This window comes from Lepidochelys kempii, chromosome 6 (assembly GCF_965140265.1).
Source record: "Lepidochelys kempii isolate rLepKem1 chromosome 6, rLepKem1.hap2, whole genome shotgun sequence".
Classification (NCBI taxonomy): Eukaryota; Metazoa; Chordata; order Testudines; family Cheloniidae; genus Lepidochelys; species Lepidochelys kempii.
Window position 1 is genome coordinate 126,576,061 of NC_133261.1, and position 14,808 is coordinate 126,590,868.

Here is a 14,808-nt window from a genome sequence, read left to right on the forward strand (position 1 = left end):
CTGGCCCGGCCGGGCGTTGCCAGGGCCGGGTGCACTGGCAGATCGATGGCCGCCTGGTGCGCGGGCCGGCTCGGGCCGCGGGCTGTTGCCGGGCTCGGCTGGGGGCGCTGGCGCGACTCGGGGCGTGGCGGGTGCCGGGCGCGGAGCCCTGGGGACGCGTCACCGCTGCCCGCGCGCACCCGGCTCCTCCAATGGGGCAGGGCCAGGTCAGGCCGGGGCCGGGCGCGGGGCGCGTCGCACGTCCGCAGCCGGGCGGGCGGGAAATCCCAGCCGCGCCTCGCGGGGCGGGGCCGCCGGCCGGGTCTAGGCCCGCGCGCGCCGGGCGGCCCCGCACAGACCCGCGCCATGGGCCGCTGCCACCTGCGCCGGCTGCTGCTGCTGCTCCTGGGGCTGCTCGGGGCGGCCGCTGCGGGGCCGCCGCTGCCGGGCTCCGCGGAGCAGAGGTGCTTCTGCCAGGTGAGAGAGCCTCCGGCCCGGGCCGTGCGCGCCGCGGTGCCCGTCCGTCCTCTCCCTCCCGCTGCCCCTCCCCGCGGGGTCCGTCCCTCTGTCCGTCCGTCCTCCCCGCCTCCCTGCGGTGCCCTCCGTCCGTCCTCTCCCTCCCGCTGCCCCTCCCCGCGGGGTCCGTCCCTCTGTCCGTCCGTCCGTCCGTCCTCCCCGCCTCCCTGCGGTGCCCTCCGTCCGTCCTCTCCCTCCCGCTGCCCCTCCCCGCGGGGTCCGTCCCTCTGTCCGTCCGTCCTCCCTGCGGTGCCCGTCCGTCCGTCCTCTCCCTCCCGCTGCCCCTCCCCGCGGGGTCCGTCCCTCTGTCCGTCCGTCCGTCCTCCCCGCCTCCCTGCGGGGTCTGTCCGTCTGTCCTCTCCCTCCCGCTGCCCCTCCCCGCGGGGTCCGTCCCTCTGTCCGTCCGTCCGTCCTCCCCGCCTCCCTGCGGTGCCCTCCGTCCGTCCTCTTCCTCCCGCTGCCCCTCCCCGCGGGGTCCGTCCCTCTGTCCGTCCGTCCTCCCCGCCTCCCTGCGGGGTCTGTCCGTCTGTCCTCTTCCTCCCGCTGCCCCTCCCCGCGGGGTCCGTCCCTCTGTCCGTCCGTCCGTCCTCCCCGCGGGGTCTGTCCGTCTGTCCTCTCCCTCCCGCTGCCCCTCCCCGCGGGGTCCGTCCCTCTGTCCGTCCGTCTGTCCTCCCCGCCTCCCTGCGGTGCCCTCCGTCCGTCCTCTCCCTCCCGCTGCCCCTCCCCGCGGGGTCCGTCCCTCTGTCCGTCCGTCCTCCCCGCCTCCCTGCGGGGTCTGTCTGTCCGTCCTGTCCTCCCCCCCCGCTCCTGCCCCTGCGATGTCTGTCCGTCTGTCCTCTCCCCCCATCTGGGCCTCCCCCAGGTGCCTGTCTGTCTGTCCCTCCGTCCTCTCCCCTGCTGTCTGCGCCTCCCCCAGGTGTCTGCCTGTCCGTCCGTCCATCCATCCTCTCGCCCCATCTGGGCCTCCGCTTGGTGTCTGTCACAGCCTCCGTGTTCTATTCCCCATCCCCATGTTACCTGCATGTTTCTCTCTCCTGTGGGGTCCCCACACCTGTCACAGCCTCCCCTACCTGTCTCCTCTCTGTATCTGGGGTGACCGGATGTCCCAATTTCATAGGGACAGTTCTGATATTTGGGGCTTTGTTTTATATAGGCACCTATTACCCCCTACCCCATACCGATTTTTCACACTTGCTATCTGGTTACTTTACCTGCCCCGTCTGAACACTCACTAATCCTCTCCTTAATCCAGGTTGTGAAGGGTGGGTCTCCAGACCTGTGTGAGGGTTAGGGCTGGCTTGGCAGTGCTGGAGTTTGAAGGTCTCTGCTAACTCTTCCAACAATTGACCAAGGGTCGTGGTGGATTCTCCATCACAGAGAATTTTTTCAGTCAAGGCAGGATTGTGTTTCTAAAAACTCTGTTCTAGGAATTATTTTGGGGCATTCTCTGGCCTGAACTATGTAGGAGGTCAGACTAGGTCAGGGGTTCTGAAACTTCATTGCACTGCGACCCCCTTCTGACAACAAAAATTACTACAGGACCCCAGAAGCTTGAGCCCACCCAAGCCCCGCCATCCAAGGAGGGGGGCCAATCCAAAGCCCCACTTCCCCAGGCCGGGGGGCTGCTCGGGGGCCAAAGGCTTCAGCCCCAGGCAGGGGGCCTGTAACCTGAGCCCTGCCGCCCAGAGCTGAAGCCCTCGGGCTTGGGCTTTGGCCCCGGGTCCCAGCAAGACTCAACCAGCCCTGGCGACCCCATTGAAATGGGGTCATGACCCACTTTGGGGTCCCAACCCACAGTCTGCGAACTGCTGGGTTAGGTGATCACAATGGTCCCTTCTGGCCTTGGAATCTATGAAACCCTAGGCACAGCACAGACAGCAGCAGTACATGCTGTCCCGTACAGCCCTGCTGCCAGCCCTGCTGAGGTGTGAGGGGTGAGAGACAGTATACTTTGCAGGCATATTTATAGTCCTTAGGCCAGGGGGAGTCAAAAGGGGGACTGAGGGCCAAATCTTGACCACCAGATGCTTTTGAACAGACCCCAAAATCTTTTTATTTACTACTACTACTACTTCTTGTTTTTTACTATTTTCTCTGAAGTCTGGATCTTGACTATACCTTGACCAAGAAATGTGGACATTTGCAAAAAAATAGACTATCCCTGGTCTAAGGTATTTTAAAGATGTGCATCACTATAGTATCTGAGGGTGAAATCTTCCGATCTGTCCTATTTCTCACTTGTCACATTCCCAGGAGTCAGGACTATTCCTTATGCTTCTGACATTCAGGAGAGAGAGGAGAGCAAGAGAGAGATTTTGACAGGTATTGAGATTTGTCCTGTGTACAAGCCTCTCTTGTAGAAGAGATTAAAATATAAAATCCAGTGTTAAGACTGTAATGTATAATAAAGTTTTTGTTGCAATGTTAACTCTTCCATATTGCATATGCTGGCTCTTATTCTCAGCCGGTGTAAAGCAGCATAGCTCCATTAACTTACACCAGCTGAGAATCTGTTCTGCTATGTATGACTAAACAACAGCCATGTATGTGCAAGGTAAGGACCAGATCTTGCAATTATATGAACGAACCCCATGCAGAATCCCCAACTTCAGGGCCTAGATGAGTTAAAATCCCCCAATCTGGGGTCTAGATGAGTTAAAATTGCAATGAAGTATTTAACACTTTCATTTTCTGACCCATGTTTAAACCTTGTAACCTCAATGTGACAATAATAGATTTTGCATTAACTTCCTCTTTCTTTTCCATCTATAAAAAAGGAAGTGGGAAATGGGAACTATGGAGTTGCACAACTGGCTTGGGTTAATAATCATTTTCATGTACATAGCCTCTTCCAGTTGTGGATCTCAATGCCCACAGATTTGATATTCAGATGTCAGACATAAACTGCTGATAAAGAATAAAAAATGTTCAGTTCTTTAAAGGTGTTTTGACTCTATATAACCATAGAGACTGAATAGAAATTGGGAGAAAGAGGCATTAATTAACACAAGTACAAGTCTAATGAAAAGCAAGTACCACTGTATAAAGCAGTATGGGACAGACATAGAATAGTGCTTTGCATATGCACACTGAAAAGGTTAAGGAGTACTTGTGGCACCTTAGAGACTAACCAATTTATTTGAGCATGAGCTTTCGTGAGCTACAGCTCACTTTATCGGATGCATACCATGGAAACTGCAGCAGATATTATATACACACAAAGATCATGAAACAATACCTCCTCCCACCCCACTGTCCTGCTGGTAATAGCTTATCTAAAGTGATCATCAAGTTGGGCCATTTCCAGCACAAATCCAGGTTTTCTCACCCTCCACCCCCCTACACACAAACTCACTCTTCTGCTGGTAATAGCCCATCCAAAGTGACAACTCTCTTCACAATGTGCATGATAATCAAGGTGGGCCATGTCCAGCACAAATCCAGGCTCTCTCACCCCCCCCTTCCCCCCCCCCCCCCGGGACACACACACACAAACTCACTCTCCTGCTGGCAATAGCTCATCCAAACTGACCACTCTCCAAGTTTAAATCCAAGTTTAACCAGAACGTCTGGGGGGAGGGGTAGGAAAAAACAAGGGGAAATAGGTTACCTTGCATAATGACTTAGCCACTCCCAGTCTCTATTTAAGCCTGAATTAATAGTGTCCAATTTGCAAATGAATTCCAATTCAGCAGTTTCTCGCTGGAGTCTGGATTTGAAGTTTTTTTAAGATAGCGACCTTCATGTCTGTGATTGCGTGACCAGAGAGATTGAAGTGTTCTCCGACTGGTTTATGAATGTTATAATTCTTGACATCTGATTTGTGTCCATTTATTCTTTTACGTAGAGACTGTCCAGTTTGACCAATGTAAATGGCAGAGGGGCATTGCTGGCACATGATGGCATATATCACATTGGTGGATGTGCAGGTGAACGAGCTTCTGATAGTGTGGCTGATGTTATTAGGCCCTGTGATGGTGTCCCCTGAATAGATATGTGGGCACAATTGGCAACGGGCTTTGTTGCAAGGATAAGTTCCTGGGTTAGTGGTTCTGTTGTGTGGTATGTGATCTCTGTGTGTATATAATATCTGCTGCAGTTTCCACGGTATGCATCCGATGAAGTGAGCTGTAGCTCACGAAAGCTCATGCTCAAATAAATTGGTTAGTCTCTAAGGTGCCACAAGTACTCCTTTTCTTTTTGCGAATACAGACTAACACGGCTGTTACTCTGAAACTGAAAAGGTTGTTCTTTTTTCTTTTTCCTTTGGGTGGGGATGTTTGGCACTATAACTTGTGCATCTGAGCTCTCTAAAGCCAGATTTTTTTTTTCTGCTGCCTTTTCTTTTAGAATATAATTTGTTTTGTTAATAGCATTTTTCATAATCGAGGTATCCCAAACTTTGTCACCTATACAATACAGGGGTTTGGGTATGTGCTGACAGTGTAAGGAACGAGAATAGCTTGTATGTCCTCATTAGCTCAGACATGGCACAGGACGACACTGGGGATGTTAGTACAGACTTAAGATAAAACTAGTGCTTACAACATTTCAGATGCTGGACCAAATAGGTCCTGATTCTGCAATGAGCTCCACATGGGCTGGTTTCACTGAGGCTCCCCATGGGGGAGATTGGGGCCTCCAATCTCCAATCTGTAACGTAACTGTCTTTTTGACAGTTACGTTACAGTTCCTTTACATTAAGGCCACTACCCAGTTCCGAAACTTTATCAGAAACGGCAGTGTATAACTAAAAACAACTTAACAATTTCACATAATGTTGCTGCTTTACCATCTGTTTCATTAGCACTAAATATCATTTCAATATCCCCGTTCCAATAACTTTACAAACAGCTCATCCTCCACTCAGATATTCTTGTTTATGATGCATTATATGCTTTAATCAATCATTAAAGTCTCCCTGTGGACTCCCAGCAACTTATTGCACATATGTTGTTTACAGACCTGTGTAGTTCCTTTGTGGAAACACTGCAGCTGTTTGGTGATGGGCAGTCTGGATTTTGGTCAAACATTGTGCAGTTAGGCAAATGAAGGTTATTCAAATAACACAAGGGTGGGGTTTTTTTTGGTTTTTTTTTTTTTTTGGTCAGTTTGGTACCTGGCCATAATAGAAAACATGAAAAGTTGGGCCTCAAGAATATCTGATCCTTTGCTCCTTGAACAGATTTTTAACTCATGTTCCTTTTATTTTTATTATTTATTTGTAATTATGACAGTGCCTAGGAGCCCTCGTCACCGTCACCCTTCTGATCAAGAACTCCGCATGTGTTAGGTGCTGTACAGAGACAGAACAAAAAGATGGTTCCCAGAGAGCTTACAATCTAAGTATAAGACAAGAGACAACAGATGGATACAGACAGAAAGGGGAAGTCAAGGAAACAGTGAGACAATATTGATCAGTGTGCTCGGGCGTGGTATCAGCACACTAATGGCTGTCAAGTTTTTGGTAGGCAACATGGCAAAGGAGAGTTTTTTTGGAAGGATTTAAAGGGGGAGAATGACAGGGCTTTGCGGATGTCTTTGGGGAGTTCCTCCCAAGCAGTAGGGGCAGCAAGGTTCCTGTTTGAAAATTTAATGAGTGGGTGGTGGAGGCTGACATCATGGTCTAACCGAAGGTGTGAACAGACGTTTCGGTAGCGAGTAAGAGATGATGGGTAGGGTGGGAATAGGCTGTGAAGGGCCTTGCAAGTGAAGACAAGTAGCTTGTGTTTAAAGAGACAGAGAAGGGGGAACGAGTGGAGGAAGGCAAAGAAGGGGCGGCATGGTCAAAGCAACGGGCTAGGAGAATGATCTCCTTAAGTTTGTGTCTTCAAGCCCTGCCCTGACCACTGAGGCATGAATTCATACCTGCCGACACGCAAAATGTCTCCATAGCGCCATCTGGGGAGCAAAACTGGGATGCATCTTCTAACTTAGAGGTTCCCAAACTTGGTTCATGACTTTTTCAAGATAAGCCCCTGGCGGGCCGTGAGACGCTTTGTTTACCTGAGTGTCCGCAGGTACGGCCACTCGCAGCTCCCATTGGCTGGGAACGGTGAACTGCGGCCACTAGGAGCTGTGAACGGCTGTACCTGCGGACCCTCAGGTAAACAAAGTGTCTCGCGGCCCGCCAGGGGCTTACCCCGAATAAGTCGCAAACCAAGTTTGGGAACCCCTGTTCTAACTCTATTGGCAGCTGCAACTCCCTGCTGCAAACACACACTCTGAAATGTCACCTGATGCAACTTCAGTCTCCACAGTGTGAGATGTGGCCAGGGAACTCAATAGGTGAGATGCCGATGAACGCACAGCTCTGCACCTTGCTCCTGGAGCTACCAGTGAGGCTAACGTGAGAGCCCTGGAAGCCCAGTCTTGGCCCTCATGTCATACAGGAATCACCTGGATGAGGTGTGGGAGGGGAAGGACTAACTGGATCCCAGTGTACAGCCACTGTGGCAGAAACTGGGCTTAGGAGCCTCCTTAACTGAAGATCCCTCTCTGGCCATGAGCTGCCAACTCACAAAAAATTAATGAGTTGATCCCGAATTTGAGTGGAGTACCACAAGCAGGGAGAGCTGGGATGCTCCTCGTTCCATCCACAGAGATGATCCCACTTCCTGTTCTGACTGCAGGTGGGGATGGCAGGGTAATGTGTCACCATCTTCCCCACTCTCGACAGCTGGGCTGGGGACAGGTGGCAGCGGGGGGAGGAAGATGCACACACCATGGTAGTGAAATCAGGGAAGCTTGTGGGAGTCATTGCACTGACTTAAATGGGAACTGGACTGGGCAATGAAAAGGAAGGGGGCGACGGAGAGAAAGCGAGGGAGGAGGGAGCAAACCAGAAATGGGGGAAGAAAGTAGAGGGGATAGAGTGGAGAGGACAACTGCAGAACAGAGTGGAGAACTAGACGAGGGAACGACCCCAAGGTATGCTGCAGAGGGGAAGGAGGGAGATGAAGTGAAGGAGGAAGAACCAAAGCAAGGGAAATATAGTCAGATTTTTATCTGATGGGGTTTAGTACCAAAATATTGCAGTGATCTAATGGTTGTGTTAGGTACCCACGCCATGCCGATACATTAGCATTAGAGAGTTAATTAGACATGCATACTGAATTCCAGTTGCATTCCTTCATGAGAAGACCCAAACTCCCTCAAGAATCTGGGCCACTCATATTGTCTGGGATGTTTGTATCTGCCACCTGCAACTGCATGATGGCTTTAGTGTTGCTATCTTTTGTTTGGGCAAAACCAGCCCTGCCCTCTTGCCTCATGTCCCACTTACACACTCCTTCCATCTCTGGCTCCACCATAGCTTTAGTGTTGCCTCCTTTCGCTTGGGCAAAACCAGCCCTAGCCCCTGGGCTCAGGGAAACCCAACTGTTCAGGTCAGCGAGTCCTGTGAACAATGAAGCACATGGCACATGTTTGTGAGTATATCAGCTTGTGTGTTTCATCTTAAACAACTGTTCCAGATAAATATGTATTTTTTAAAGATGTCCTGTAGTGTGTGGCATATGTTGTCAACATATTTATAATTAAGATGTCGCTGCCATGACAGTAGGCGCTGTAGATACCCAAATAAATAACATTACGGCTTCAGCTAAGGGGCCTAAAGCAGCAGGGAAAGACACTGATACAGTGATGTATGTCCATATAAGAACCTATAAGGAACTCTGGAATTACACTAGACCAGAGGTGGATTCTTGTGTTTCCTGGCTGGACTTTGCATTTTGATCTTGGCTATTTCTAGACTTTCTAGGGCAGGTCAGCTTAGCCAGGGCAAAAGTGAAATGGAAGCCTTATTAGTCTTATTGGGACCTTTCTCCTTGCACAAGTAGCATTGCTTCGGTCCTCTAGGAGACTTGGATCACACAAACTGACTTTCAGTGCCCGGTAGCTCTTTTCTATGGGACCTCTGGTGTCTCAGGCTTCAGCATCTTTGAGGCTTCCTGGCTTCATTGGCTCCTGGTCTGTCTCCCTTTACATTGTCTCCAGCCTTTGGCTCCTCAGGAAGGGAGGCAGTGGTAGGTAAGCAGGCCACTAGTGCCTGTTAGACCATGTGTCTGCTTGAGAACTGAACCATTCCTAACTGGTAGGCTAGAACTGGGTGGAGCACAAAGGGTGAATTCCTGAGTGTATTAAGTCAGTGGGAATTGTCAGTGGAGCGAGGAGTTCCATGTACCTACACTAGTCATGCTGAATTGTTCTGAACCCTCCGTGTGGCCTATCTTTTCCCTTTTGCTGTTCTAAACCCAGTTGCAAGGCTTGCTGGCTCCCTATACTGCAGCTCCGGGAAGCAGCGGACTCTGGGCTGTTTCAAAAGACAGTCCGTGCCCAGGAGAACTGTCTGCACAGTGGTAGTGTCCTCGATCCATGCTGGTATTATTGCCATCCACGCTGCAGGCCAAAACAGCTCAGGTTGAATCAGTGAAAGCAAATACAATCCTGGCAGTGTTTGGCATGGGTGCCACTTGAAGCACTTCTGTATGCAGGTGTTCCATGTTTTTCAAGGGTGCCAGCAGGACCATGTTCTCAAAATGGAACATTTTTCTAGAGTAGATGAATCATTAGCTGCCTAGATTTACACCACAGTAGCTCTGAACAGCCAGCTGGATTACAGTCAGCGGCGTTCCTTGGCTTAACTGAAGAATGCAATATTTCCAGAAAGTAGCAATGAGAATTTTGAAACAGAAATGAGAGTAGACTAGGGATTAGTCAGTTAATTTTTTTTAACTGGGTGGCTTAACCTGGTGATAAACTTAATTGCTGAGCTCTTAATTTTACAGCCATTGCAATACAAAACCCCATCAGTTTCCCAATTACAGAATTGTAGAAATGTAGGGCTGGAAATGTCAATGTTTCTACTGAAAACATGAGGTCAGGTGTAGGAAATAGTACTAGGTTTGCTTTGTAAAACAGGAGGCTCCAAAACCAAACATAGAACCATAGTTTTGTAACAAAAACATATTGTTTATGGGGAAGAAGGAGTGCTAGCGTGGTAATGTAGACTTCCTTTCCATTGGGTTCAGCAAGCCTCGATTGTGGTCCACGTTGCCCAAATGATTTCTTTAAAGGAGTTGATTCCACAGTACTGACGCACAATACAAATGATTCAAGTTTGAAGACGGGGCTCCTTATTCCTCAGCCAGCAGACTAGGCCATTGCAAAGTCAGTCATCTGGTGCTTTTTGCGAAGGATGCTAATTGTTCCATCCATCCATTCTCTCCTCCATGATAGTGTTTAAACAAGGAAAGAAAGTGTTCCATTGCCATTGCCCCTTGCCCCCTTTGGGGGTGAGGGAAGGGAGCAAGAAGGTGTTTAATTGCCCCAGTTATCAGAGTGCCTTACAGAAGTCTTCAAGTGAGGTGACTAGCATCTCTTGCCTGGTTCATTCTTTCATTCTTCCCTTTCCCAACAATAATTTTTAAATGTATATTTTTAAAAATAATTTAATAGGTGTCCATGCTGCTCTGTGCTTGTCCCAGAGAAGGCAAGTCAAAGAAGTGTGCCTTCCCTGGGAGTGGAGTATACAAAGGTTTGTGGTGCTACTTTGGTCCTGTGGGATTTCATTCCGCAGTCTGGGACTGGCCCCTGAGAAAGCTCGGTCCCCCAGACAGATGAGATTTACCCTCCTTTGCACAGTTCTTTTGGGCCTGAGGAGCAGACCTATTTCTGTGGCCCTCATCCCGGATCTTTAGGTATACTGGGCCCAAACTGATGAGTGCCTTAAAAATAAGGACCAAGACTGTGAATTACGTGCAAGTGAGAGAAGAGAATTAACAAGAAGTCCTTGAAAACAACAACAAAAAAAATTCTGCTGTCTATATACCTCCATATTTACTTTGCTCCTTGCTTCTCTTTGAGTATTATTCCCGTCACCCCCGGCAATCACTAGAACAGTACCATGAGAAGTTTTCACTTCGCTGTCACTGACCATGATGCCTGTAAGGAGCCTCTGTTTTCCATTATCCTCTCCTTCTGCCTCTGCCTGTAGCTTTGCTTCCAGTGCAATGAAGAGGGAGCTGAGATTTGACAAGATCAGATATTTTGGAGACTGAACTAATATTGTGTCTGCGTATAAGTGGTTATGTGCTATAGATTTCTACTGTTTTTGATAGGTATTGAAGGATGGGGTCAAGGGAACATATTATAATCTGTAATAAAATTCCTGTGGATATTCACTTCCTAAACTAATATATATATTTAAATAAAGTCCTTCTTGGTCTTAAGTCCTTGAATTTCCAAAACTGTAATATTACTCGACACTGGATAATGCCACATTGCTATATGTTGGACTGATGTGTCAAAATCCAGTATAAGTCACCAACATAATGTAAAGGGTTGAGTGCTGAGAGTACTTTAGTGTTTGAACACTGAATTGGTCACTTCCTACTCTGTCTACTTATTTGACATTGTGCAACTTCCTCTTTGAGCCAGCAATCTGTGTGCAGTAAGACCACAAATGAATCTGTCTTCTCATGCGGTCTTAAAAAAGCACTGAACAACAACACAGCCCACTGAGTTGCTTTCGAATGATGCAAGAAATGTTGGCTTTTTAAACTAGATTTAACGTGAATGCTTTCTTGGATCTCTGTAACTGATGCCTGAAGAGATTCCATCATATTTTGTCCAGTTCTGATTAAATCAACTAAATGGCATCAACACAATTGCCTAAAAACAGTTTAATAAAGTGGTTTAATAGGACTTTATTTTGGCCGTTGTGAGTTCTGATGGTGGTATTGTTATTGCTTAATTGGTCGTGATGCAGGGGACTGGCACTTCTTACGACCCTGAGATGCTACAGGGATTGTTGTCCTATAAGAACCTAGGTAGGCAATTGCCATTGGTATAGTTCTGTTAAAGTTCAGGGCATTCAGCTGGATCAGGCCCTAAAATTGTACCTATACAATTATGTGGCCAAAGGAGTGTATTTATGTGTGCTTTGTAGACAGGACAAGAGTGTTTACGTGTAATGCTACAACTTAGTCAAATGTTTCAGTCAGAATCTAATATTTTTTAAAAAGAGTGAAGTATTCATGAAATATCAGTTCTTCAGCAATATGCCAACTATGAATAAGTTTTGGAGAAAGGGCATTCCTCCACAGAGATTTACAGACACCAAGATATATTGCAAAAGGCACAAGACAGTTCTCAAAACTGTATCTTAAAAGGGAAAAAAAAAAAACCCGACCCCCTCGCCCCCGGCAAGCCAGTACAGCAGGATTGAATGCTTGTTAATTCTAATTAACCTCCTTATCTGGTAGCCTCTTAGGAAAAGTCTGGGAAGACATTTTGTATTAAATACTCACTGTGCACTGTACTTAAAAATAGATCCTATATTTTGTTCATATTAACTGTCATATTTTATTTTTTATTCAACAGGTCACTGGTTACTTAGATGACTGCACCTGTGATGTGGAAACCATAGATACATTTAACAACAACAAACTTTTCCCTAGATTAAATAAGCTTCTGGAAAGTGACTACTTTAGACATTACAAGGTATTTTCATCTTCAAAAATTATATTCATTGCCAAAAATACGTCGGGACTAGATAAGTAGTGTGGTTTTTGTTAAGTCTCCATATAAGTTACCAATTATCTTTTAATTCATGTATTCTTGTTTTAGGAGCATGATCATAACAATTCAGGCTTTCATACTATCCGGAGAATCTTAATTTGAGGCAACATATTCTTCAGATAAATTATATAAAGTTTTTTTAAGAATTGCTTCTGAAGCATTTTTTTCCCCCTTTAAAGGCTTTAGTGGTAGAGCAAGGAAGTGGTTTTTATGCCAGGTGAAGTATGGAAAACATTTACTGGGGCAAAAACTGTGCAGTGAGAACAGTGTTTTGTTTCCTGTACTGCATTTTGTACGCATGAAGAGGCATTTAACAAGACTGAGCGAATTGGTCATTATAACTTCTATCCAGTTTTTATTAAACTGGTCCTTTACCGGCCAAATTCTGCCCGCAGTTACACCCATAATAATGTCTCTGGAGTTGCATGAATATAAGCAGTGCTTAATTTGTGCCAGGGCAAAGCCCTGGCACTTCTAGGCTTGGCAGCTCATAGCCCCAGCACCTCTGGGCTTGCTACATGAGTTACGAATGTAAAAAAATTCCTTGAACCCTGGCACCTCTTTCATTACAAATTAAGCACTGGATATAAGTGAGTTTAGAATTTGGCTATTTGTGCTTTAAAAAAGCTTTCTATCTGGGGAGTCAAACATGAGGCCGTGTTTGAGTATTTGGCTGTAGTTTTGTCTATTGCTGTTTAAAAAAAAAATCATTACATGTTAGGGTTGTTTAGAAGAGCACTACTTGGATGTTGATATTTTGAGGCAGATAAGGGGGCAATTGAGAATCTGCTCTAGGCCCAGGAGCACCTAAGGAATGCCCTACCAAACGTCTGAAATCTTTAATTAATGTCACCACATTTAATGTCATATGTAAGGTCACCGCAACTGAAAACATTTTTCCTGTGAGAGAGAAATACAAAAGTTTATCCCGAGTCTTTTCACCAATGGTGAAGTTCACTCCTGTGTAGAAAGCCAGAGCATGAGCCCTGCGTCACTTAAGCCCTTATAAAAGGGTGGATTGCTGTGTGCTGAGTTACACCCTAAATGAGAATTATTACAAAAGTTATGGATTAGGTAACAAGTGTTATTACATTAGGCTGTGGTTCATGTAATTGGCTTGGTTATGTGGATTTGTATAATATGTAATTAATTTTTATGTATAATTCTTTACAGGTAAACCTAAAGAAACCTTGCCCTTTTTGGAATGACAGCAGTCACTGTGGGATAAGAGACTGTGCAGTAAAGCCTTGTGCACCTGTAAGTACACAAATCTATTCAGGTCCAGATTTGTAAAGGTATTTCAGCATTGTTGCTGTGCCCAGCACCATAACACCGAAGTCTCATTTTCAAAAGGGATTCAGGCATTTAGGAGCCAAAATCCTGTTGATAGTCAATGAAAATGAGACTTAGCTCTTAAATAGGTTAAGTGTTGCAAGGCTGTGCAATACCTAAATACCTTTACAAATCTGGGCTACAGTAACTTGTTTCTTCTCTAGCCAATCTTTATAGAGGACGAGCAGAGGACAGCAATCCACGCTTTTGCTTACTGTAGCTAACACAGTTGTAGCTCTCTGATCAGGCTTATGTAGAAAAAAATGGGAGGAAACTACTAAAGGGGCTAAACTATTAAATATTTAAGGTATTGTTTGAAAAAATAGTTTGGATTACACCAGATTTGATTAGAGAATCATTTGCTGACAGTACAAAAAAGCTTTGCAGTCATACAATCCTGTATTTACCATGAGTCTTAATTTTTCCCATTTTAAAAGGGACATTATGTCTGAAAATTGTTCATTTACTAGTGTTACAAGAAACACCTAAAATCACTATAAATATAATGTGTGTGTGTGCAAAATTTTATATATAAATCACATTTTAAAATTACCAAGATTGGACACTTAGAGTGTAACCTCAGATCTCTCCATAGTGAACTGACTTACTCATTTGCAGATTCACAAGCAGTTTCTTGTATATGAAACAATTTTTTCTCTGACTTCCCTGCTTCCCAAGTACAAAAGCAAAGGCTCTTGTCCTTACATCTGACATTTGGACAGAGTACTGGAAAAGAGCTAAGGAAAAATGTCATCTCAGCTTGAGGCTGGAGGCAACTTCAAGGAGTCTGTCAGAAGAGAAGGGATAGAGAGGAAGTGAGGGTGTTGATTTGGTTGTTAGATTGACAGACACGATCATAAACCACATGATCACAGCAGAGGACTCAGAGAATGTTTCCAGTTTTAAACCTGTTTTTTTAAATACCATAGCATTTTTTATGTTAATGGTCCATTTCTGTGTGTTGTGCTGATGAAAGCAGTCAAAAGAATATAGTACTCTAAAGGTAGAAGGCTGCCTGGTATGAGCTGATCCTATTTAGATTATATTTTCTGTGTCACTATAGTTAATTTTCTTAAAAAGCATGGTGCACATTTCAGTAATCTTGCCTAGGAAAAGAATTGGCTTTTCTTCCCTGGATAGCCATGTTGTAACACCTCAAATATAGAGGTAGGGAGGCCTGATTAACAGGAAATATACCAGCTGATGTAACCCTTTAAAACAGTCTAGTTCAGGAAGAATTACCACTCACTCACACGTACTGTGTATTCTGTTACATTTGGCTAATTTCATCTTCCTTCTTCCCACTCCTCCCAAAAAGTCAACATGAATATGAATTACTTATTGGCTTTTCTGTGGCACTCCCCTCCATAATATGAGTGGCTCACAAATGTTAACGAA

The 14,808-nt window shown here is 46.2% G+C and overlaps 1 protein-coding gene across 4 annotated transcripts in view; it reads left to right on the forward strand.

Moving 5' to 3' along the window:
- The first annotated feature begins 247 nt into the window (after positions 1-247).
- Positions 248-14,808, forward strand: part of ERO1A (endoplasmic reticulum oxidoreductase 1 alpha) — a 35,170-nt gene continuing 20,609 nt past the window's right edge. Inside the window, exons 1-4 of one of the 4 annotated variants that reach the window (XM_073350131.1) lie at positions 387-456; positions 5,733-5,962; positions 11,881-12,000; positions 13,252-13,335. In XM_073350131.1, the coding sequence (XP_073206232.1) occupies positions 5,945-5,962; positions 11,881-12,000; positions 13,252-13,335 (222 nt within the window). In that variant the 5' untranslated portion in view covers positions 387-456; positions 5,733-5,944. Of the gene's footprint in view, positions 457-5,732; positions 5,963-7,825; positions 7,926-11,880; positions 12,001-13,251; positions 13,336-14,808 lie in introns of those variants that run through there. The other 3 variants (XM_073350130.1, XM_073350129.1, XM_073350132.1) reach the window with 3 other exon arrangements.